This window comes from Sorex fumeus, unplaced genomic scaffold (genome assembly GCF_029834395.1).
Source record: "Sorex fumeus unplaced genomic scaffold, SorFum_2.1 ptg000048l, whole genome shotgun sequence".
Lineage (NCBI taxonomy): Eukaryota > Metazoa > Chordata > Mammalia > Eulipotyphla > Soricidae > Sorex > Sorex fumeus.
Genome location: NW_026606105.1, coordinates 15,821,405 through 15,845,442, shown reverse-complemented (window position 1 = coordinate 15,845,442; position 24,038 = coordinate 15,821,405). Strand labels below are relative to the sequence as shown.

The following is a 24,038-nucleotide window of genomic DNA, read 5'->3' as shown; positions in this document are numbered from 1 at the left end:
CTCAGCATTTCAACACATATTTTTTCTGTAATGAAAGTATAAGCTGTTCAGGTGTAATTGTTTCTCATCCTTTGGTATTTACAGATGGCTTATTTAATCAGTACATCAGTCAACAGGAATACAAGCCACGATGGAGTCAGATCATTCCCAAAAGTACCAAAGGTGAGCCTACCTACCACGTTGTAGGTATTTTTGCTTTCAGTTTCCATTTATCCCCAGGTAGCTCAAAAGTCACAGTATTCCGTTATTGTAAAGCCAGTATTTAAAACAAAACATTCTTTAACTAGATGGCAGAGTTACTCTGTTATATGAAATTTTACTTTCAGATCTTTTTGTTTTACTCCTGTAGCAGATTAGTTTCCACACAAATTAACATCTTAACTGCTTTTTTAGAGATGTTGTAAAATTATATACTATTATTCTAGTGCTAAATATGTATTCCTGAAAAATCTTGCATTTTTCTAAATAGCTAATGGAGTTTATAAGAAAAGTAGAAACAGGATTATCTGAAGCTGTGGAAATTTAAAACTAAATACTGTAAAGTATTTATAACTAAATATTATAAAGGGCTGGAGTGATAGCACTGCGGGTAGGGCATTTTTTGCCTTGCACGCAGCCGGGTTCGATTCCTGTCCCTCTCGGATAGCCAGGCAAACTACCAAGAGTATCCCGCCTGCATGCTAAAGCCTGGCAAGCTACCTGTGACGTATTTGATATGCCCAAAACAGTAACAAGTCACACAATGGAGACGTTACTGGTGCCTGCTTGAGCAAAATCGATGAACAACCGGAGGACAGTGCTATAGTGCTACTATAAAGATAATTGCTGGCACTGTTAAATTTCCACTCTCTAAACCTCTCCATCTCCACCCCGCCCCTGCACCCTCAAAATTGTCCTTAACATTTTTCTTTCCCATCTTCACCATGATCTTAAGAATTTGACTTAGTAAATATTTCCACAATCTGTTCTTTTCATACCAATGCACTACTATTGTTTCAAGTCTTCCAGTTACTTCTGGCCATGAGGGGTTTTTTGTTTTTTTTTTAACTTTTTTTTTATATTTTATTTATTTATTTAAATTTTTATTAGTGAAACACCATGAAGTATATTTGTAGACTTACAAATTTTTGTGCTTGGGTTTCGATTATACAATGATCGAGTACCCATCCCTCCACCAGTGCCTGTTTTCCACCACCACTGATCCCAGTATCCCTCCCACACCCCATCCTCCCCATTCCACCCTGCCTCTGTGGCAGGGCATTCCCCTTTGTTCTCTCTCTCCTTTTGGGTGCTGTGGTTTGCATTGAGTGGCAGTCATATTCGTTCTATAGTCCGCTTTGAGCATGCATCTCTCATCCTGGGAGGATCCTCCCAACACCTTTATTTGGTGCTCCCTTCTCTATCTGAGTTGCCTTTTTCCCTAGCATGTGCGGCTGGACTCTAAGCCATGGAGAGAACCTCCTGGTACTTATCTCGGCTATTCTTGAGTGTTAGTCTCCTATTTTGTTACTTTATATTCCCCAGATGAATGCAATCTTTCTATGTCTGTCCCTCTCTTTCTGATTCATTTCTCTTAGCATTATATTTGATCTAATGAATATAGCCTTCCAAACCATTTTAAGAAAAAAAAGTAATATCTTTACATGCTTTTATATCAAGCATCACAATGAGTTTGGAACTAAAATTTTTGGGTGGATGCGTCTTTGGACCTTATATTCCTAAGAGCATTTGCTTTTTAGTCTATATTCATCAAAGCTTGTCCAAGGTATTGCCCCAAAACGAGGGGCAGGGGAAGTGGCAGTACTGACCGGTTTGGGGGACAGAAAGAAAAAGACAAAAGCTTCATTGATTGTGAACTGAAACTTTAAGCCTAGCCATTGGAAAGGAGAGGGGAAAAAATTGCAAGGTAATTCTCAATATTTAGCTCTTGAACACCACATTAGTATGAGAAGCTTCAGTTTTGCATCAAATTTTTTTGTGTGTCAAGAAACCAACATTTTATTATTTTTTTAGTAGTATCCCAGTGAAATTACTAAAAAGTTGAATGTTCCCAGTTTCTAATATAGGACAAAGCTGATACTGGGCAAGTTGTTAGACAAGCAGTATATTCCATTAATGAAGTTTCTGGTTTATAGCCAGTAAGGCAGTAGAATTCTGTAACTTTTGCAACTATTGGAACAAAATTATAGCTTCATTTATTTATGTAAGGTTTGCTATAAAGAGTAGATATAAATTGACAGTTTTCCCCTTCAGAAGTTGAAATTTATACTGATTATACTGATTATATTTAAACCTGTCTGTTAAGTTTTGTGATGTAAGTAAGAATTACAGAGAAGCCATTGTTGCATTTTCAGTCAGTTCTGAAATAAAATACTTGGTTAATTATGTGAGAACTGATTTTCGAAATATTGGTATAAATTAATATGTTAAGAAAATTATTAATATAAAATTTGATTAACACCTGGGGTTTTATTAACTAATTTTATAAGTCTTTAAAGTACTCATGATACTAATTAATTGTGGTAATTAATGTTTGTGCACCTGGGATCCAGTTGTGTGATTGTTTTTCACGTTTACTTAGTTACTCCATAGTTTAGAGCTTCTTGTCATATTTTTATGGAATGTGCAGACTTTGCTGGTTTATGGCAAATGGCTTCCAGTTGTATTAGTAACCTAAAGATTATTATTATTATAAACACAGCTATAAATTACATTTCTCGTATAGGTTTTCTTTAATAACAGAAGAATGTTATTTTTGTTACTTTCTATTCCTATAGAAGAAAATAATTGGTTTTCATTCCAGGTGATGGAGAAGATACCAGGCCAGGAATGAGAGGGGGCCATCAGATGGTTATTGATGTTCAAACAGGTGAGGAATACTTGCAGTGGAAAGCAGTGTGGTTTTTTTTTTTCCTTTGGCCACACTTGTTTGTGCTCAGTGCTTGCTTGGGGGAACTGTATATGGTACAAAGGATCAAACCCAGGTTGACTCTTCCAGCCCTGGACAGCAAATTCTTTAAAAAAAAAAAAATATATATATATATATATATATATGTATATATGAAATGCCAGGTAAGTTTGATTGTACTTCTTTATATTTATCACAAAGGTTTGATGTTACTTGTCATAACTAAGTAGCAGAGAAAATAGGCATAAGCCACAGTTATAACCAATACCAGGCAGTGGCATCTAAGGAAAGGGACTTGGCAGCTGCACAGATCAAATTAGATAAACTAAAAGGGAGAATGTGCATCCCTTTATAGTACTGTGAGTGGTGGTGGTGGTGTGTGTAGGTTTATAGTTAGATTTTCATAGTAAACTATAGAGTATTTCTGGATTTTCAGTGCATTTTGTTTTATTATAGCAATGTGGTAACATAGGAAAAGAATTAAGGTATTTCAAGGGAGAGAATAGCAAATTAGGTAGCTTTTATGTTGGTAGAGTAATGGCTAACTAACTCCTCACAAGTCTGGAAATAATTTCTTTTAGTTCTTCGCTTGCTCAAGGTTTTGCTTTTTTTTTTTTTTTTTTTTTTTGCTTTTTTGGGTCACACCCGGTGATGCACAGGGGTTACTCCTGGCTCTTCACTCAGGAAATAATCCTGGCGGTGCTCGGGGGACCATATGGTATGCTGGGAATCGAACCCGGGTCAGCCGTGTGCAAGGCAAAAAGGCAAACGCCCTACTCGCTGTGCTATCGCACCAGCCCCTACTCTCAAGTTTTATTCTATAACATGGTACTGAAAATCTTCCTTAGGTTTCTATAGCCGTGGGCAGCTTAAACACCATTATATTTAGAGGCTAATGCCATAATTATAACAGGTGTCAAATTACCATCTTCAAAAGCAAATAATGCCAAAAATTTAGTATAATTTTATTTTACTCTATGATTTTTAGAAAAACTTTACTCTGTAGAGTGCCGGTATGAATCCAGACATTTTAAAGCTTTTTCCAAGCATAACATATACTCTTCTTATTGTGGTATGCTGGCTCATTGGATATTGGGAATAAGTAAGTTGTTCTGCTTGATTTACTACAAAAAAAATTAAGAATAAAAATTAATGCAATGTAGGTCATCTTTTTGGAACTGATGCATTTTCATAAATGTTTTGTAAGCAATATAGGGAAATAACATTTTATTTAAAATTAACTGCTTAATTTGTATAACCAAGTTAGTGATCTGGGTTAAGAATATTATTCGTTATCTCTTTGGAAATGTTTCATTTAAATTCAGTTTCCAAATCTTGGTTTCTCCCTGAAAGGCTTTCACTTCCCCAAAATAGACTTGACTCGGCTGTAGAATTTGATGATTCTTTTTTTTAACCCAAGAGTTCAGTGAATATACATGCACTTATTTCTATAAATAAACAATGTGGTTTACTTGGCATTTAGGAGCCTTATCAGTGAGCAGGATTTTCATAATATTTCTTGTATGAGATAGGCAAAGTACATGTACAAAAAACAGGAAAATGATTTTTCTTCTTTTTTACTATCAGGGAAATAATTTTTCTCCTTTTTTACTATCCGTGAGATTTGAAAATTGAAAATAAAAGTCGTTTGAAATGCAAATAAATGTTTCGTTTTCTGCCAGAAATATCCTGATTTTTCTCTGAGCAAAGTCCTTTAGGATTAAAAGCTAGCTTTTCAGGTCAAAAACTCTTAAATTGAACTATTTTCAGAGTGATAAACATTTACTTGTACCATCTTTGTACTGTGCATGAAGGGTGGATTTTTAGCAGAAGGTAATACTCTTTGAAAAAGAAAAGAAAATTAAAAAATAAACAAGGGCCAGAAATGTGGCCCATGTGGCCAAGGGTTTAATTTCTGTCACAGTGGTGTCCTGGATATGGATGCGGTCTCGGCTGTCTCCTCGCTCATCGTAGCAAAATCAAGCAGAGGAAGAGTTGGAGTTTTTACTTGACTTGCATTAGAAAGATGCAGTATAAGAAAGCATAGTAAGAGTGACTTGAATACCTTTTCTAATCATAGATTATTATTCCAGATGGGATCTTTAAAGGAGTAGTCTTTCCTTTTGATTGCTTTACGAGAATTATTATAAATCAACAAAGGAAAATTATCCCATGTCCGTACTTCTAGTAATAACGTCTGTTAATAGTAATAGAAGTAGTTTAGAATGTATATGTATGTCCTTACCTGTCTGTCGTTTTTGGAAGTGGGAGGGCGAGGGGGTGCAGCTAATGATGCTAGGGCCTGCTCCTGGCTCTGGGCTTGGGTTGGCTCCCAGAGGTGCCTGCGGACCTAACAGTGCCAAGGATTGAATCCGTACCTCCTGCATGCAAAGCATGCGCTCATCCCATTAAGCTCTTTATCCAGGCTCTGGATAGATTTTAAAGCCAATATTTGTACCATAGAAAATTTAGAGATTTCGGATTTCAGTTTAGAGCCATTTGGGTTTTTTGTTTGAGTGCTATTTTGTTGAACTTTATGAATACTGGATCAAGCTTTTATAGGTGCACGGTTGATGATAAAACAAAAGTTTCAGTCTTTCAGGGAATTAAAAACCAAATTTTAGTGTAAGAACATGTCCATTGCACTAGACAGTTCTCTGTTATATAACTGTGGTTGAAATTTTTGTAAGTTTGGTACCAGCCTTTTTTTCTCTTTCTCTGAGAATAGGTAGAAAACTCAAGCAAACCCCAGTTTTTTTTTTTTTTTTTTTCGTATCTACAAAAGAAGGGGGTGGTATTGTCAGAAGAACCCTTCTTTGAAAATTCGAACCTCTGACTGTTTGGTACCAATTACGTGAAAGTATTTCCTTCACGGGTGCCTCCTGGCTGTGCTCAGGAATGCCTCGGATTGAACGAGAGTCAGCAAGATGCAAGCAAACGCCGTAACCTCATACTCTCTCCAGCCACTTTCATCTTTAAAAAAACACGTGGCACCACTTACTAGTTTTCCTTGAAGTCTGTAAAGACTTTTTTTTGGTGGGGGTGTGCCCACACCCAGTGGTGGTCATGGCTTACTCCTGGTTCTGTGCTCAGGGATCACTCCCAGTGGGCCCTGGGGACCAGATGGGATGCCAGGATCCAGCCCGCTATGTCCATGTGCAAGGCAGATACCCCACCCACTGTGCTGTCTCTCCAGCCCTTAAAGAATCATCTTTGAGGAAGCAACTAAATGGTTTTGATGATTAATTATAAATCTAATCATATTGCTATATTTCTTTTTTAAATTGTATTGAATCACAGTGAGATAGAGTTACAAGCTTTCATGTTTGAGTTACAGTCACACAGTGATCAAACACCCATCCCTCCACCAGTGCACATTCTCCACCACCAATCTCCCCAGTATACCCCTGCTTTGCCATGCTCCCCCTGCCTCCATGGCAGACGATTTCCCCCATACTCTCTCTCTACTTTTGGATATTATGGTTTGCAGTACAGATACTGAGAGGTTATCATGTTTGGTCCTTTATGTACTTCTTTCAGCACACATCTCCCATCCCAACTGATCCCTCCAACCTTCATTTTCTTAGTGATTCCTTCTCTATTCCAGCTACCTTCTCCCTCTCCCCTCCCCCTTCCCCCCCCCCCCCCCCCCACACACACACAAGGCAGACTTCCAACTATGGAGCAGTCTTCTTGGCCCTAGTGTTTACTGTCCTTGGGTGTCAGTCTCATGTTATCTTATACTCCACAAATTAGTATATTTCTGTATTTCTGTATATTCGGATTACATGAATCTGTCATACAGTTAGGAGAAATACAGACTTAAATTCTGAAATACAGACAATTAAAGAGTACAAAATATATTACCATGGCCGAAAATATAACCCCTTAGCAGGGAATGTAAGTGCATATTAAATTCACCAAAAAGATTGTTCTTTGCTTTATGAAAGAATATAGCTCTCTTGAACAAGGAAGGCAGATGAATCCGTTTGATAATCTGCTGAGTCACGAGCTCAGAATTGGCTAAGGATGTTAAGGCTTCTTTCAATTTTTTTCATTTTTGTTGCGGTAACTTGGCTTATAGAACTGTGTTTTGTAAGTTCAAAATTTGTTGTCATTCCATACTTACCACCTAAAGACTAATATTCTCTTTCAGCGACCTATTGACCCTTTGATACGCCTCTTACCCCCAGAGTCCCTGGGTCTGTTTTCGTTTGATTTTGTCCGCTCCCTTGCTTTGTTTCTTTATATCCCATGTGCTAGAGGAGTGAAATCATCCAGTATTTTTAGAAGGATTAAGCTTCCAAACGGAAATAATCATAGCAAGGTTCCATTTTGATCTTGAATGTAAATTTCTTCAATTTTTTGCTGTTTTTCCTCCGAGTCTGTATTAAAGTAAGAATTATGTTAGCTCTCTTCACTAATCTGCTAACCCTTCTTTTACTTCCTCTTCTTGTTTTTGGGCTTTGATGTCTGGGGATTGGATGCAGAAACTCAGACCTCAGATATGTGAAGTATGTGTCCTTAGTGTCTCCTTTTTGACACATGAATTTTATCAGAGGTTAGGTTACGTTATAGTAGTGCACTGTATACTGTTTCAGATTGGGAAAATGATTTAATTACAAAAATAGTGTGCCATCTTGTGGAGAATTGTGCTATCAGCACAGTTTGGTTTATTCCTGTGAATTAGAATAGAAGGATAGACAGTGAATTAGGCACATAAAATGAAAAGCCTAGAAGTGAATGAAGAGACATATGTTAACATTCCTAACTTACTTTAAATATCTCTAAGATATACAGAGGCCAGAGAGATAGTATGGCAGATAGGGCCTTTGCCTTACATACAACCGACCCAGGTTTGATCGCCTGCATCCCATATGGTCCCTCAGCATCCCATATGGTCCTGAGTGCAGAGCCAGGAGTAAGCCCTGAGTATAACTGGGTGTGGCCCAGAAACTTAAAAAGATGTACAGATTTTTTTCAGATAATTAATGTCCATAGAGTTTGTATAGCACTTGTCACTAAAAAGATGTATCCTGAAGAATTTAATTGAATTTCAGTGTTTGGGTCTTGAGTAAGAATAACTAGATAGATAGATAATTGATACATTTAATTTTAATGAAATGGTTTGACATTTTATATATAGGCTGTTACTGGTTATTTTACTTTTAATCCTTCTTTTTTCCTTGGTGACTCCACTTCAGTGAGTCATGTATGTTGTAAATTCAGGTCAGATCTTATCACACTGCTACTTAGAGTCTTCAGTTACTATCAGTCTCTGCAGTCAAGATAAAAACCTTCCTGGTGTTATTAACCCCCTCTGTGAGCTGAGCCCTACTTGTCTTTTTGACGTTATCTTCATCTCCTGTTGTATTTTTTTAAAGTGGAATAGTCTATTCACCACCGTTTAAACATTTCCACCACTGCTTAATTTAATTCTTTAATTACTCTGTCACTTTTAAATATTCCCGTGATCCCCTCACCTAGGTATACTTCATTCCATCTTTAGCATTCCCATGGTGCTGACACTTAGTCTACATTGTGGTGGTTGATGTCGTCGTTTTTAATTTTTGACTAGATTTAGCTCCTTGAGGATAGGGACAGAGTCCTTCTGTTTGTTCTCTGAAGTACCTTGTCAGATTAGTTCTAAAAATATATTGTTGAGGACCAGAGAGAGAGAGTACTGGAGGAAAGATGCTTGCCTTGTATGCAACTGACACCCACCCCTTCAAATTCTGTGCACTGTGTGGGGTCCCTTGGGTATCAGGATCACTCCTGAGTCCAGGATCAAGAATAACCCTGAGTACAGCTGAGGGTGTGGCACCCGCCCCGCCCCCCCTCCAAAAAAAATGTTTTTTTGCAAATATTTTGGCTAAAGATCCTTTCAGTGGTAGGAGAAGTGAATAGCTCTACATCTATTACCCCTTTGAAAAATAGGGTCTAGGTATGCGGCTCAAGTGGAAGAACATACGTGTGAGGCCACCCACTCTGGCACCTGATATGACCCCTAAATACAGAGCAAAAATAACAGAATGCACTGATGCTTGATGCGATTGTACTGCCCCAAGGATGTATGTGAATTTTTAAATAATACCCTAGAAACATGGCAGTGAATATCCAGTTCACTATCACTAGTCTACTATGTTGCAACTAGTACCATCTCTCTCTCTCTCTCTCTCTCTCTCTCTCTCTCTCTCTCTCTAACTTCTGTTTAGTTTGCTACTCTTTTAAAAAAGTGAAACAAGATTTTTATCTTTGTTTTGGTTTGGTTTTGGGGACACACCCAGCATTCTCATGGCTTACTCTGGCTCAGTGATCACTCTGGGAAGGCTTGGGGTACTACATGGGATGCCAGGGATCAAACCCGGGTCAACTGCACATAAAGAAAGTCCCCTACATGCTGGACTATTGCTCCCACCCCAAAACAAGATCGTTTTTATTGAACAAAACTTGGAAAGATGCGAAGGGAAAGAGAGGAAGTATGTGTTCAAGAGAAAGAGCACAGCTACTCCAGAGTGGAAAACCAAGCAAGCAAAGATCATAGAGACACTGGAAGTGAAGTACGTGTTCAAGGGAGAACATGGGCTGGAAGAACCTTTAGTTCTTTATGATTCAGAAAGGTATATGTGTATATATATGTGTGTGTGTGTGTGTGTGTATACACACACACACACACACACACACACACACACATATGCATTTTCTGGTGTTTGTTTCTAGATAATATTTGATCTCCGAATTATTTAACTTATGTGATACTTCATTTAAATGAATGTTAGGCATTATGTTCAGGTATGTCCAAAGATCCTGCTTCCATTGAATTCATTCAGTTTTACTATTAGACTTGAACTGGAACCACAAAGCGTTCACAAACAAGAATGACATCTTGGCTTAATTCCACTGGGATGCTTGCTCTGTGCCAGATTTTATTTTGCTCAGCTATCAATGAGGCTGTTGTGGAAATGTGGGTTTTCTTTGCTGTGAGAATTTATGCGTACAAAGAGACCTGCTTTTCAGAAAGAACATTGAGAACCCAGAGCCCAAGAGGAAGGGTTATTAAAGTTAATGAACCAGGGTAACCTTATCCAGAGGGTGCCCAGAAACGATATAAAACAAAAGGTCAATTGCTATTTTAGTTAGTTGCCCCCTTCTCTCCAGGCTTCACTGTTAAACAGGGTTAATTGCCTTTATCGTGAAGCCTTAACACATAATTTTATGTCAGATGAAAAAAACTTAATTTTTTATGTAATTCTGCATTTCTGGGCATTACTGTGTGCACTTTAGGGAAAAGAATGTCATTTAACTATGAGTGGATTGTTTTGTAGATCTGAGATATGGACTTTACTTGGGGTGGTGAACAGCACCGCTTCTGATTGTGTTTCTTCTAGCAGTTCTCAGGAACCAGCAGGGCACCCAGCTATGCTGGGGAGCCCATGTGGTACTTAGGGATTGAACCCAAAGGCCACACTCTTAGGCATGTACTTGACCACTGGAGCCGTATCTCCAACCCTGAAACAGGACCATTTTTAATAGTTTAACATCATTTTCACATACAGTTCAGAAGGGTGGAGCACATATCTCCGTGTACAATATCCAAGTTCATTCTCAGTCTCTCATGAGCCCTCAGTCCCCAGCACCACCAGACCCATCACCAACTCTTTCTGGAGAAGCCCTATTTCTAAAATTGCCCTATTTTGCATTTATATAGAACCAGAAGTTTCCTAAGTACTGAGACATGGAGTCTGATACAGTCGTACTTCTTAATTGTGCATTTAGTAACTGCTCAGTTCTTTATTTGTGTGCATGTTTTAAAGATAGAAATTCTATTTGTGCTTGACAGCCCTCTGAATGTTTTCATGTACCTAAGCAACGTCGCCAAAACACTGAAAGTTTTATAAATGAAAAACCTGAAACCAGGGAAGTGAAGCGACCTGTTTGAGTACCTTATTAGCACCAGAACTCAGTTCTGTATCAGTTGTCCTTATCAGAGGCATTGTTCTGATTTCCCCAGGTTATCAAGGCACAGAACTATTTGCTCTTAGGATGGTGACAGAATTTGAAACGATATGAAAATATGACAGGGAACTCTTGAGAAGCCAGTCAGCATGTGAAAGACAAAACTTTTACACTGCTTCCACATTGGAATGGAAACTGTCCTGGGACACATCACTAAGATGTCAGATCTTACAAAGATTTAAAGATTTAGGGCACATTAACTGGCTTATATAGTTTTCTGTGCTAGTCTTATTTAACTCCAAAAAGTAATTGGTGAACTTGCTGAGTCCCACATAAGACATCTACCAAGGGGGGGCTACTTGAAGAAAGAGGCATGACTAGTCTAAGGAAGAGTGGACGATTAGGGCTATTAGTGAAGGATATTTTTCACTAATCACGGAGTAGGAAATCCATTTTTCTCAGTGACAATGTCCATGGATGTTACATAGACATTTCAGAGGAAGAAAAAACTATGGGGTCAGAGAAATAGTACAGCTGGGTAATGTGCTTTCCTTGCATATGGCCTACCCAGCTTCAAACACTTGCATCCCTTGTGATCCCCTGAGTACCAGTAGGAGTGATTCCTGAGGGTAATAATTACCCCTGAATATTGCCAAGTGTGACCCCAAACAAACAAACATTGAAACACAGAGGTAGAAAAAACTAAATTATCAAAATATATCTGATGTGACTTAACGGTTTCTGATGGGTTAAACCTACCATAATGTGTTTGGAAAATTTTTCTCCCCCCCCCCCCCACCCCTTTTCATGGAATTCCAAGGCTATGTAGCAGTTTAGTCTTATGATGTCTGTCTATCACTCAGCCAGTTTGAGTCTTGTTGTTTGTATTACAATGAAAAAATCAGTTTTACTGCTAGGTTTCTTTTGAAGCAGCTAAGTGTCTTTATCTTAGATTGTGTGTTATAGATTTCTCTAGGGATTTCTCTTTGTTACACAGGACTAACTAGCTGAGCACTAGGGTCACTTGGGAAACTTCCCAAACAGACTGTTGTATCCACTGAAAATGTGGGGAATCAGAATCCCAAGGAATGCCATCTACTTATCTGTTTTTATTTCTCAAAATAGTGGTCCTGCCACTGCCTTTTCTGGTTTAAGAAATACTGATGTTTAACAGATACTAGTTTAGAATGTATTTGAGGTATTACCAATGAAATCTTTGTTTTCAGTTTAGTTACATGTGCCTTATTTAATCATCATGGAAACAACTGGATTGTAAATTTTGCTCTTTTTTTTATAAACACATATTTTTCTATCTTTCATAGAGACTGTTTATTTGTTTGGTGGCTGGGATGGAACACAGGATCTTGCCGACTTCTGGGCATACAGCGTGAAGGAAAACCAGTGGACATGTATCTCTAGGGACACTGAGAAAGAGGCAAGTGTTTGGGCTTCTCACACGTCTGTATTACAGTGGGGTTGAGGGTGGTGTACTGCCTTTTCCAGACTGGTCTTTTTCTCTGACGTGTATCAGCAGAATTTGTGGTCACCATATTTGGTTTAAGTATTCATGCATTTCAGTTCCTATACCTGATTCCTCAGCTACAGTATGGATAGAACTATTTAATGGAAATAAATGGAAAATTCTCATAATTTTCTGATTTTTGTTTTTAATTGCTTTAACCAGAAAGGTAAATCGCTTTCTGATTTTTTGAGCATCTTATTTTGATGACCTCTGGAAAGAAATATTCTCATTTTTCAGAATTCTAATTATCTCACTGTTTTGATTCCTTACAGTTCACTATCTATCATTTTTCCTTTTTTTTTTTTTTTTCTTTTTGGGTCTCACCCGGTGATGCACAAGGGTTACTCCTGGCTCATGCACTCAATAATTACTCCTGGTGGTGCTTGGGGGACCATATAGGATGCTGGGAATCGAACCCGGTCGGCCTGTGCAAGGCAGACGCCCTACCCGCAGTACTATCGCTCCAGCTCCTCTGTCAATTTTTCACAAATGACATTTTAATTTATTTTTAACTAACATTTAATAGGTGCATCTGTGTATCTATTTACATGTAAAGTAATAGTATATATGTATATGAATATGTCCTTAGTGAATAAAAAACTTAAGTTTATGGCTTTGAATAATATGACATTGATTTTTTTCCAGATATGTATAGAATTTATTGTACCTCTATTTTCCATTTCAGATTATAAGGTAAAAAATAAACAGTAACAAAATAGTAGTAACTGCAAATCAGAAAGAGGAAAAGAGCTCATTTAAAGTTCATTGATTTTTTTTTTTTAAATAAGACCATTTAAAAATAAAATCCAGGCCCAGAGCAATAATAGAGCAGGTAGTGCATTTGCCTTGTACATGGACAAGATGAGTTTGACTCCTCATATCCCAGATGGTTCCCCAAGCCTGCCAGGAGTGATCCTTGAGCACAGAACCAGGAGAAACTCCTAAACACTGTTGGGTGAGACCCCAAAACAAATAAAACAACACCCACATCCTAGGAAATTGATTTCTTGCATATTCGATGTGCTTTAATGATTAATCAAGTGGGTTTTTGGCTTTGATTTGGGCTTTGGTTTCTGAGTAGTGTTGCTGAGGGCTGGCGACTGGGGGCTGTGGGGGCTGCTTGACTAGTTTCATGTGGTTCTCTGCTGCTGGCAGTGCTTGGGGACCCTTGTGGTACTAGGGATCAAACTAGGAGCCTTGCACCTGCAAAGCAACGCACTCTAGACCCTTCAGCTCTCTCCTTATCCCCTCCTTCGCTAGGTTTTACCTTTTCAAAGCGATCTTAAAATTCTGTGATTTTTTTTTCCTTTTTATTTCTATAAAGATTGCTTTTGCTGTTTTAGTGTGAAAATATTATTTCAGTTCTTGATTAAAAAAAAATACCTAGCTTATATATGTTTTAAACTCTTTCAATCTAGTTTGGTTGCGTATTTGGATATTCTTGGAATAAGACCAGGTTTCACCATGAAATCCTTCCTCTTTTTTGTATCCAGTTAGTGCCCAGGTTGTACCCACTATTGTGTTTCTTACATCTTTTTCTTTCTTTCTCAACTTAAATTTCTCAAACATTTTTGGCCTCCATTGTAGATTCCCAGGTCTCTTCTCCATTCATTAATACAGTCTATAAAAAATCTTTTGTCATATGATTCTTTTTTTTGGGAGGGAAGGGGGGTCACACCCAGCGATGCACAGGGGTTACTCCTGGCTCATGCACTTAGGAATTACTCCCGACGGTGCTCAGGGGACCATATGGGATGCTGGGAATCGAATCCGGGTCTGCCACGTGCAAGACAAACGCCCTTCCCACTGTGCTATGACTCCAGCCCCATTGTGTGATTCTTAAACCCTGCAGTTAGCTTCAGTCCCTGTTTCAATTCTTTGTTAGATTTTTACAGATTTTCACAAAACTACAGTAACATTTAATAGTGAGCACTTGTTTTGCATCCTGGTCTTACTGGTTTCTGTTGCTTTGACTTGGTTTTTCCTTTTGTGCTGACTAGTTTCAGCGGAGACCCTGTGGTTCTGATAGTTGCTCACCTTCCTCTGGGCCGGCTGGGACCCATCCTCAGTCAGGGGCTGGAGGAATAAAGTAGGATATTTGTTTTCATCCCCTTTGTTTTTGTCCCCTTGTCCAGAAGAAACTATATGACCAAGTTCATTATCATTGGGTATTAGGTATAAACATAGATAAGTGTGAATAATGTCACTGTCACTGTCACTGTCACTGTCCTCCCATTGTTCATCGATTTGCTCGAGCAGGCCCAGTAACGTCTCCATTGGAGACTTTGTTGTTACTGTGTCTGGCATATCCAATACTCTCGGTAGCTTGCCGGGCTCTCCGAGAGGGGCAGAGGAATCGAACTCGGGTCGGCCATGTTGGCCGCTTGTAAGGCAAACGCCCTACCACTGTGAATAATAATATTAACAGTAGTAAAGCTGTGTATTTCATTTTGTTTAAAGTCTTCATATTGGTAATTGACAAGTTTTTCTTGTCAAATCTGTTTCCATCTACTTTCATGGCCTTATCTCTTGACTTTATATGCCAGCCATTTTTGTAGTTTCTAGAATTAATTTGGCTTTCTCAGCTTTTTTTCCTTTGGCAATGGTGTTTTCTGTGGGCCCAAAAGACTTCTCATCCCATGCACCCAGTTATTGCTACTGTTACTGTTAGTAGAAGCACTTACTATTATTGTCACTTCAAGTTGAGGCTTCCTCTGTGATGCTTCTTTTGACCTCTGCACTCATAATTAGAAACTCCTTTGGAGGTGTGCCCATTAAGCTCCATATATTCCTTGAGTGGGTTACTTTAATGGTTGGTTTACATTCCTGTTTCCCTGTCCAGATTCTGAATCCCTTAACTTGAATCATATGCATTTTCAATGTTTGAAACTTTTTTTAAATACCATGATTTACAAAGTTGTTCATAATACAGTTGTCTTAAGTATTCAATGTTCCAACACTAATCCCACCACCAGTGTACTCTTCCCTCCACCAGTGTCCCCAGTTACCCACCCACCTTGCCCCGAGCCGGCCCCCTTAGCAGGCACAAAATAATGTACTTTATATTGCTTGTTACAACATATATCTCATGATGGTGTTAGTAAAGTATGAGTATTTAGTGAGCTGTTAGATTCTGGCTGAGCCTTCTGTGTTAAATTGTTTTCACTTGCTTAGTGAGCTTCTGTGCTGTTTTCCTATCTGATTTGCTCTGATATTTGCTGGACTGTCAGTACTGTGAAATTTGGAGATGTTGCATGGCTGCATATGCAGCCGTGCGCTCCAGGAGCTGTGGAACTAGGATGAGTCATAAGCATGGTGTCTCAGTTGGGACTTTTATTTGCTAGCGGAAGTCAGATGTGGGTGGAGCGCTGGGCCTTCCGACAGGGCAGGGATCTGGGCTGGGAGACCGGGTCTACCTAAATCAGCACAGTTGGCAGTGTGTTTCTATAGACATAACACTATTGTGAGTCAGTTAGTGAGATAAGTTGCACAAAGAGTTAATGCTGAAGAAAAGCCAGGGGAAGATAACTGAAACCTAGTAGAGGGACTGCTTTGGTGGGAGAATAGTTTATGGGCCTCAGGTAATATTAATGTTCTACTTTGAACCTGTTAAATGTGTAGTATTTTTATATCATTTTCTATATGTTAAATTATTTTAAACATGATTAATCACTAAAATTTATGCTGATGTATAAAGCACTAGTAGAACACCAAAAAAAAAAATATAACAAAACAAAATCTATCCCATCAGAATATGGGAGGATGAGATGAACAGAGGAAACTTACTCAAAGAAGACAGCCAAAAGGTATATGAAAAATACTCTGCATCACTTATCATCAGGGAAATTATATCAAGACAATGAGTTATTATCTCATGCCAGTGAGTCTGGCACACATCATGAAGAACAAAAACAATCAGTGTTAGCATGGATGTTGGGAGAAGGGAACCTCATTCACTGCTGGTGGGAATGTTGACTGGTTCAGCCTTTTTGGAAGATAAAATTGTCTTCAAAAAACTAGGAATTGAGCTTACACACTTACCTCAAGAGAATTTACCTCAGGATCCAACAACTCAGTGTAGAACAGACATTTGCAATACTACTCACAGTTGCCACAATTTGAAAACAACCCAGACGTCAAGAACAGGGGACTGAATAAAGAAACTGTATATACACATTGGAAAACTACTCGGATGTAAGAAAAAAAAAAGAAATTTGTTGCGGTGTGGATAGAGCTGGAAAGTATGCCGAGTGAAGTTAGAAGGAGAGGAAAAGACTCAGAATAATCTTTCTCATATACAGAATACATTAAAAAATAAAAAACAGTAAATGTCCAAAGCAGAAACTGAGAATTTCAGTAGGACTCTACCGTGAGCGCTCTGGGACAATGGGAGAGGGAAGTGGACACTTGGGCGTGGAGGATGTGGCGCTGAAATTGTTCATGCATGAAACTACTAACAATATGTAAACCACACTGCCCAAAATAAAAACAAATAAAAATTGGGCTGAAAAAATACAGATTATTTTGATTAGAGCACACTGTTTCACTTTTGAAGTGAATAGAGATGCATAAAATGGCACCTCGACACTGGGGTGAGATCTCTTCTGGTTTATTATGATTTTCGTGATACATACACCTAAAAACCTTTTGTGGATATGTGACTTGAATGACAGTATATGTCTTTGCAAAAAGGCTGATTTCTTCTAAAACTGTACATTTTTGTACATTTCATGTAATGCTATATACCAGTGAGTCATGTTACCATTTGACTATATGCTAGACCATGTGTTTTAAAAAGAATGAAACATACTTTCAGGGCTGGAGCGATAGCACAGCAGGTAGGGTGTTTGCCTTGCAAGCAGCCAACATGGCCAATCCGAGTTCGATTCCTCTGCCCCTCTAGGAGAGCCTGGCAAGTTACCGAGAGTATTTCACCTGCACAGCAAAGCCTGACAAGCTACCATGACATATTCGATATGCCAAACACAGTAACAAGTCTCACAATGTTACTGGGCCTGCTCGAGCAAATCAATGAACAACGGGAGGACAGTGACAGTGACACATACTTTCAAAAGTGAAGTTAATTTACTGTAATACACCTAAATATGGACAGGAGCAATAGCACAGCAGGTAGGGCGTTTGCCTTGCGCGCAGCCAATCCAGATTCGATTCTTCCACCCCTCTTGGAGAACCTGGCAAACTACTGAGAGTATCTCGCCCACACGGCAAAGCCTGGCAAGCTACCCGTGACCTATTCGATATGCCAAAAACAGTAACAACAAGTCTCAAAATTTGTTGTGAGACGTTACTGGTGCCCGCTCGAGCAAATCGATGAACAACGGGAGGACAGTGCTACAGTGCTACACCTAAATATATCTAGTAGTACTTTTAGGAGATTGTAAGATGATGTTCTGCTTCAAATGTTAGAACAATTTAAATTGTTTATGAAGCTATGCAAGTAAGATTTTTTGTATTTGAAATGATTTTTTTTTTTTTAGTTTTGAATTTTCATAAATCTTTTTAGTTTTTGTGCTAGTGGAAGGGAGCTGGATTCTTTTGTTTGTTTATTTTTGGACCACGTCCAGTTATGCTCAGGGCTTGCTTCTATCTGTGCTCAGGGATCACTCCTAACAGGGCTTAGGGATATGTGGTGCTCAAACTCAGGTCAGCTGCTGGCAAGCTGACTACTTTCACTCCAGCCCCGAGAGCTGGATTCTTACAGCTGATGTTTGTATAAGATAGATGACCTCCCATAGTGATGGTTTTGGAGAAGAAAGTACTGTCTTAATAGTCTTTTGTAGGTAATGGCTCATTTTACGTTTCAGTCTCATTTCAGATTGACAGGTGATTCCCTGGGGTAGGTTGACCATCCCCGCTCATTTTTGGCCAACTGGGCTGGGTGGTTCAATGCAGAAGTTCGACCATGTGAAGCCGTGAGGGCCCACCCGTACAGAGGGCCACTTGGACCACACCCAGTGGTGCTCAGGGGCCATATGGTTTGTGTTCCTGACCCCTAAGCTCTCCCCCTTAGTCTATATGGTTGTTTCCTAAGGCAAACTGAATTATACCCTCTAAAATCCTCTCTGCTTAGATTTCATGTACTTCTTGTATTTCATTAATATTGAAATCCGTTGGTCTGCTCAGCTCTTTGAATAACTTTTTTACCCATGCAAGTTATTTTGATATCTAAAATATTGGTTCCCTGAGTTAAGCACATCTTCCAGAAGTTGGCTTATTTTGTTATACAATTTTCAAGCTCTGTTGGTGAGCTGTAGTGTAGAGGTTAGTCACTGGCCTTTCACACAACTGACTGAGATTCGATCCCTAGTACCCAAGCCCTGCCAGGAGTGAGCCCTAGCACTGCCAGGTATGGCCCACAACCCAGTCATTCAGTCAGTGAAAGTTCTGTTCGTCTTATTGGAAAAGTTGTATTGTTAGGTATCAAGATCACAGTGGAAGCCTGAAGTTTTCCAGAATTCTCATTTTTCTTTAGAACATACATTTTAACATTTGCAACTGTCAGTGTCCTCCTGTTGTTTGATTTGCTCGAGCAGGCCCAGTAACATCTCCATTTTGAGACTTGTTGTTACTGTGTTTGGCATATCGAATACGTCACGGGTAGCTTGCCAGGCTTTGCCATGTGGGCGAGACACTCTTGGTAGCTTGCCCAGGTCTCCGGGAATCAAACTCGGGTCGGCTGTGTTGGCTGCATGCAAGGCAAACAAACGCCCTACCCTCTGTGCTATTGCTCCAGCCCACATTTCAACTATGCTTCATTTTTAGGAGACTGTCTTCCATGACCGTATTGTGTGAATGAACGTGTTTGGATTGGTAGTTGACTTTCGATTACATAGTGTTACTTGCAAATAGCAGCTTGGTGAACTTGCAGCTCAGTTCAGGGATTACCCTTGGCTGAGTTCGGGGCACTGCCAGGGATTGAACCTCAGTTGGCCATATGCAAGGCAAGTGCCCACCCTTCTGTACTATCTCTCCAGCCCCCATCTTTGTTTTCAGAGTTATTTAATTATGGAGGAAATCCCTTCAAGCAAAATTTCTAACATATTCTAAAGACTTTCCATGACAAAATAAAATCTCTTAAGTTTTAAAATAGCAATTAATATGATATACTGAAGTGCAGATTCAAAATAACTTGGTATCTTTGATTAGTTAGCACTTACTGTCAAACTGTTCCTGCCTAATCTTTGTTCATTTAATCTAAATAAGTATGCTAGGTTACTCTTCGCCCCCCTCCCCCCAAAAAAAGCCTGTTCTGTGTTTTATTTTGCTCTGGAGGCATAATAGCCCTTCATTGCTGTAAGATCATGTCCGGTCTCCTCTGTCTACGGTTTTTTCTTCTTCTTCTTCTTTTTTTTTAACCTTTTACCCACTGTTGCTAATTCAGGTAGTCTCAGCCAGTTTTGCGTGTAGTGTACTATATTTCCTGTTGTTCGTGGGTTAATATTGTTTATTAAGTTAGGAGACGTTACTGGGCCCGCTCGAGCAAATTGATGATCAACGGGAGGGCCTTTACTTTTTACTTTAATCAGTTTTTATGTAATATAACGGAGAAGTCAACAATTTGAGTTCTCATTCTGCTTCTTTCACTAGCCTACAAATTTTCAGGATTCCGTTTCTCTTTCAGTTTACATTTTGTCATCTATAAAAGGAGAGAAACAAACAAGTTTTGTTAAGGTTCCTTCCAGTTATGATTCAGAGATTCTAAGTATTCTTGGATTGCTTTTTTGTTTTTAATTCTGATGAGAATTGCGAAGATGTTTTAAACGACCAAAAGTATCCTTAAATAGATTGATATGTGCTCTAGAATTAAGCTCTGTGCAGCAGTGACTAAAATGCAATGAATATATAATAGAAGCCATTTCAGTGTTAGAACTAATGCCAGAGGGTACAGATTACCATAAGGTACAGAATAATTCATCCTTCCTGGAGATGTTAACAATTTCTAAATTAAGATTAATGTTTCCTACTATTTCTTTTGCTTTCCTTTAGAGATTTAAACCCCATGTACTTAAATCAGTTGATCGGATATGAGTTTCTGAGTAAACCCTGTAACGAAAGTTTAAAGAACAGAACATTTAGTTTGATTTTCTATTTGTTTTTTTTTCTTCATCTTCTTTTTCCCCCATCCTCTCTACAGAATGGCCCCAGTGCCAGATCGTGTCATAAAATGTGCATTGACATTCAACGAAGGCAAATCTACACATTGGGGCGTTATCTGGATTCCTCTGTGAGGAACAGCAAATCTCTGAAAAGTGACTTTTATCGTTATGACATTGACACAAACACATGGATGCTGCTCAGCGAGGACACTGCCGCCGACGGAGGACCGAAATTGGTGTTTGATCATCAGGTGGGGGCTCAGATAAAGAGATGAAGCCGTTTACTCATGCTCAGTAACGCTGGCTCTTAGAGTTTATTTCACTCGTTTGATAAGTTGTCTCTAAATGATTTCCCCTAAAAATGACCATTAGGGGCACAAAGTTATTTTTAACACTTTTCCCTTTTTACTTAGGACAGAATAAAATACGAAGGTCTCAGCACAATTATAAAAACTTTAGAGAGTATGTTTAGCAATATATTTACGAAGAAACTATTTTTTATGATAAATAGCAACAACAGCTGGCCATTTTAAAGCTTTTTACTATATTCCTGGAAGAGTTTAAAATAACTTTGTAATGAGTTGAAATAACTTGAAATCTAGAGCCATTTTCATTGCTATTTCTTTGAATATTTACTCCATCTGGGTGCTGGATAGGTCAGTACAAAAAGTAATAATTTTTTATTTATTGGCAATTATGGGCTGGAGCAACAGCACAGCAGGTAGGGTGTTTGCCTTGCACGCAGCCAATCCGGGTTTGATTCCTCTGTCCCTCTTGGAGAGACTTGCAAGCTACCAAGAGTATCCCACCCACATGGCAGAGCCTGGCAAGCTCCCCGTGCCATATTCAATATGCCAAAGACAGTAACAAGACTCGCAGTGAGATGTTACTGGTGCCTGCTCGAGCAAATCAGTGAACAACGAGAGGACAGTGCAGTGCTATAGAGAATTGTGTGCAAGTCAGCTCAGGTTGAGATATTTGAGTATAGGGTGTAAAATTAAACTCACAAAAAAATCTTTATCAGTATATTGATGAACATAACATTAATCTAGTACTTGCCAAATAGAACATGAATTATCACAGACTTGGACTTTGGTTTGAATTTCTAAGTCATTAGTTTTTGTATCTTTACAGATTTATATTCTCTGCTTTGAAACTATTGTGCTGTTGTATTTATATTAATAAGCAGTTGTTCATAGGAGAATGAACGGTAAGGAAAGGAGGAACTAGAGATGTGTGCGTGTGTGCGCATGTGTGCCTATCAAATGGTGGGTGGGAAATCAAAAACATTAATCTTTAAAATACATCCCACATGGAATGGATTTGGAATTTGGGACATTGCTGGCTCTACATAACCAAGCTTGTCAAAGATAGGCACTTCCCTGCTGGCATCCCCAGTGTTGTTCCTGTGGAAAATAAGAATTCCCCCCAAAGTTAGGCAGGTTCTGATCTTTTAAAAACAGAACATCAGCAGATAACATTGTTAGGGAAACAATTTATTTTCTTGCCTCCAAGTGGTTACAAATTTCTCTTCCAAATGATGCTTATGCCTTTATTTTTACAGGTTGGAAAATAAAAAAGAATAGCTTAAGGGTAGTCTCGAGTACAGCACACATATTGTCTTTGTGTGTGGCTTTTGTTTTTCTTGACTTTGATAAAATAGAGATTGTTCTTTGGGAGCTAGGCTCTGTTAAATAATGCTTGATTTTCAACTGATTAGATGGTATAGTTGAATACTAGGAGTGCAGAAACCAGGATTTTGGCCCTAATTCAGCTAACAACTAGCTCTGTGACCTTAAGTAATTAGCATGATTTATAAAAGCCGCTATTCTATTTTTTTTTTTGCATGTAAAGCAATAAAATAGAATTCACAGCAAAATTACTTGGGATTGTTCCTCGCACAGTATTTAACACTGAATGTTCGAATTTGTGAAGAATGTGAAAAAGCTAGAGTCATAAAGACATCACTAGGTAGTACTTCTCCTTTTTAAGATTTTGCCTTATTCAAAACTATGCATTCAGGGACTTTGGATTTCTTAGGAAAAGAGTCACAGTGTAGTTCTGAAACCCTTCGTGTTGTTGTTGGTTGGTGTGATTTTTCAGGAACAATGAGAACCAAACAAAAAAAATCTTAAATAAAAGAGGGGCCACATTCAGCAAAATCAGCAGCCAAAGAAAACCCACAACTATTTGTAAATTTAGCCAAAGACAACAGAATGCCCAGAAAGTGCGTGGAAGCCCAGGCAGTAGAAGGGAGAGGAATGGAAGTAAGAGGGTGCCTCGTAGAGTGTTTCACAGTGGGTCTGGCATGAACAGCACTGGGGGGAGTCAATAAGGTGACTGTGGGAAGTGCTCGGGAAGGTGGAGCCGGGGATAGATGTCAGGATGTACCATCTCCTAAAATGTGTGGAGCACCGTGATGCCTAGGGACAAGATTTCATCTGCTGTGATTGATGAAGGATTAGGGCTCTTGAGACTGGAGGGTTTGTGGAATTGGCATTCTGTAGTCCGCTTCCCAGTGGTCCAGAGGAGACCCTCGCCTCCCAAGGCTCCAATCTCCTACACGATCCTGTTATCTGGCTAGGGAATGGTAGCTCATTTAACTAAGAGAAATATAAAGAAATGTTAAACACAAGACTTCCAGGAAGGCATTCTAAGATAAAACAGTACAGTGAGAAAGAACACGGAAAAAATTGCATACCCCATACTCTAATGTGGAGTAGATCATTTTTTTTTCCTTTTTTTTTTTTTTTTTTTTATTAGTGAAGCACCATGAGGTACAGTTGTAGATTTACAAATCTTTGTGCTTGGGTTTCGGTCATACAATGATCAAATACCCATCCCTCCACCAGTGCCCATTTCCCCCCACCCCCCCTCCAACCCTGCCTCTGTGGCAGGGCATTCCCCTTTGTTCTCTCTCTCCTTTTGGGTGTTGTGGTCTGCAAAAGAGGCATTGAGTGGCAGTCATGTTCAGTCCATAGTCTACTTTCAACATGCATTTCCCCTCCTGGGAGGATCCTCTAAACACCCTGAGTAGATAATTTAATGAATCGTGAAACTGTGAAGAAAGCCACAGTGCAAGACTATAGATGAGATCAAATAGAAGGAACAAGTGAAATGAGAGAACTCAAGAAGGAAATTGGAGAAAAACACAGTATACCTAGAAATGCAGAGTAAACTATAAAGGGTATAAAGAAGAATAAAGAATAGGTCAGAATCTCAGGATCATGAGAAGGAAGAGTAGAGAGAGAGAGAACAATAGGGATTCCTCAGGAAATAACATAGCAAAGGAGAGCCAACATACACTTTGGAGATATTAAAAAATAAAAGCAAAAAAATGGGAGAGATAAATAAATTTCATAAAGTCTTTCTCAAAGTAAGATGACATCTGTCAAAAGGTGCTGTATACAGGGGAAATTGACCTAGGCCTTCAAAATCTCAGAACTATCTTAGTAACACTGGATTTCAAAAATAATAGGCTTTTAAAATTTTCAAAACAGCTAGATCAAAACACCTGTAAGTAAGACTGGTATCA

At 38.9% G+C, this 24,038-nt stretch overlaps 1 protein-coding gene across 5 annotated transcripts in view; it reads left to right on the top strand.

Annotated features, from left to right (window-relative positions):
• Window positions 1-24,038, top strand: part of MKLN1 (muskelin 1) — a 346,539-nt gene that overhangs the window by 277,443 nt on the left and 45,058 nt on the right. For all 5 annotated transcript variants that reach the window (XM_056123894.1, XM_056123893.1, XM_056123892.1 and 2 more), the window contains 4 exons: window positions 85-162; window positions 2,804-2,869; window positions 12,187-12,299; window positions 20,542-20,754. In XM_056123894.1, the coding sequence (XP_055979869.1) occupies window positions 85-162; window positions 2,804-2,869; window positions 12,187-12,299; window positions 20,542-20,754 (470 nt within the window). The remainder of the gene's footprint in view (window positions 1-84; window positions 163-2,803; window positions 2,870-12,186; window positions 12,300-20,541; window positions 20,755-24,038) is intronic.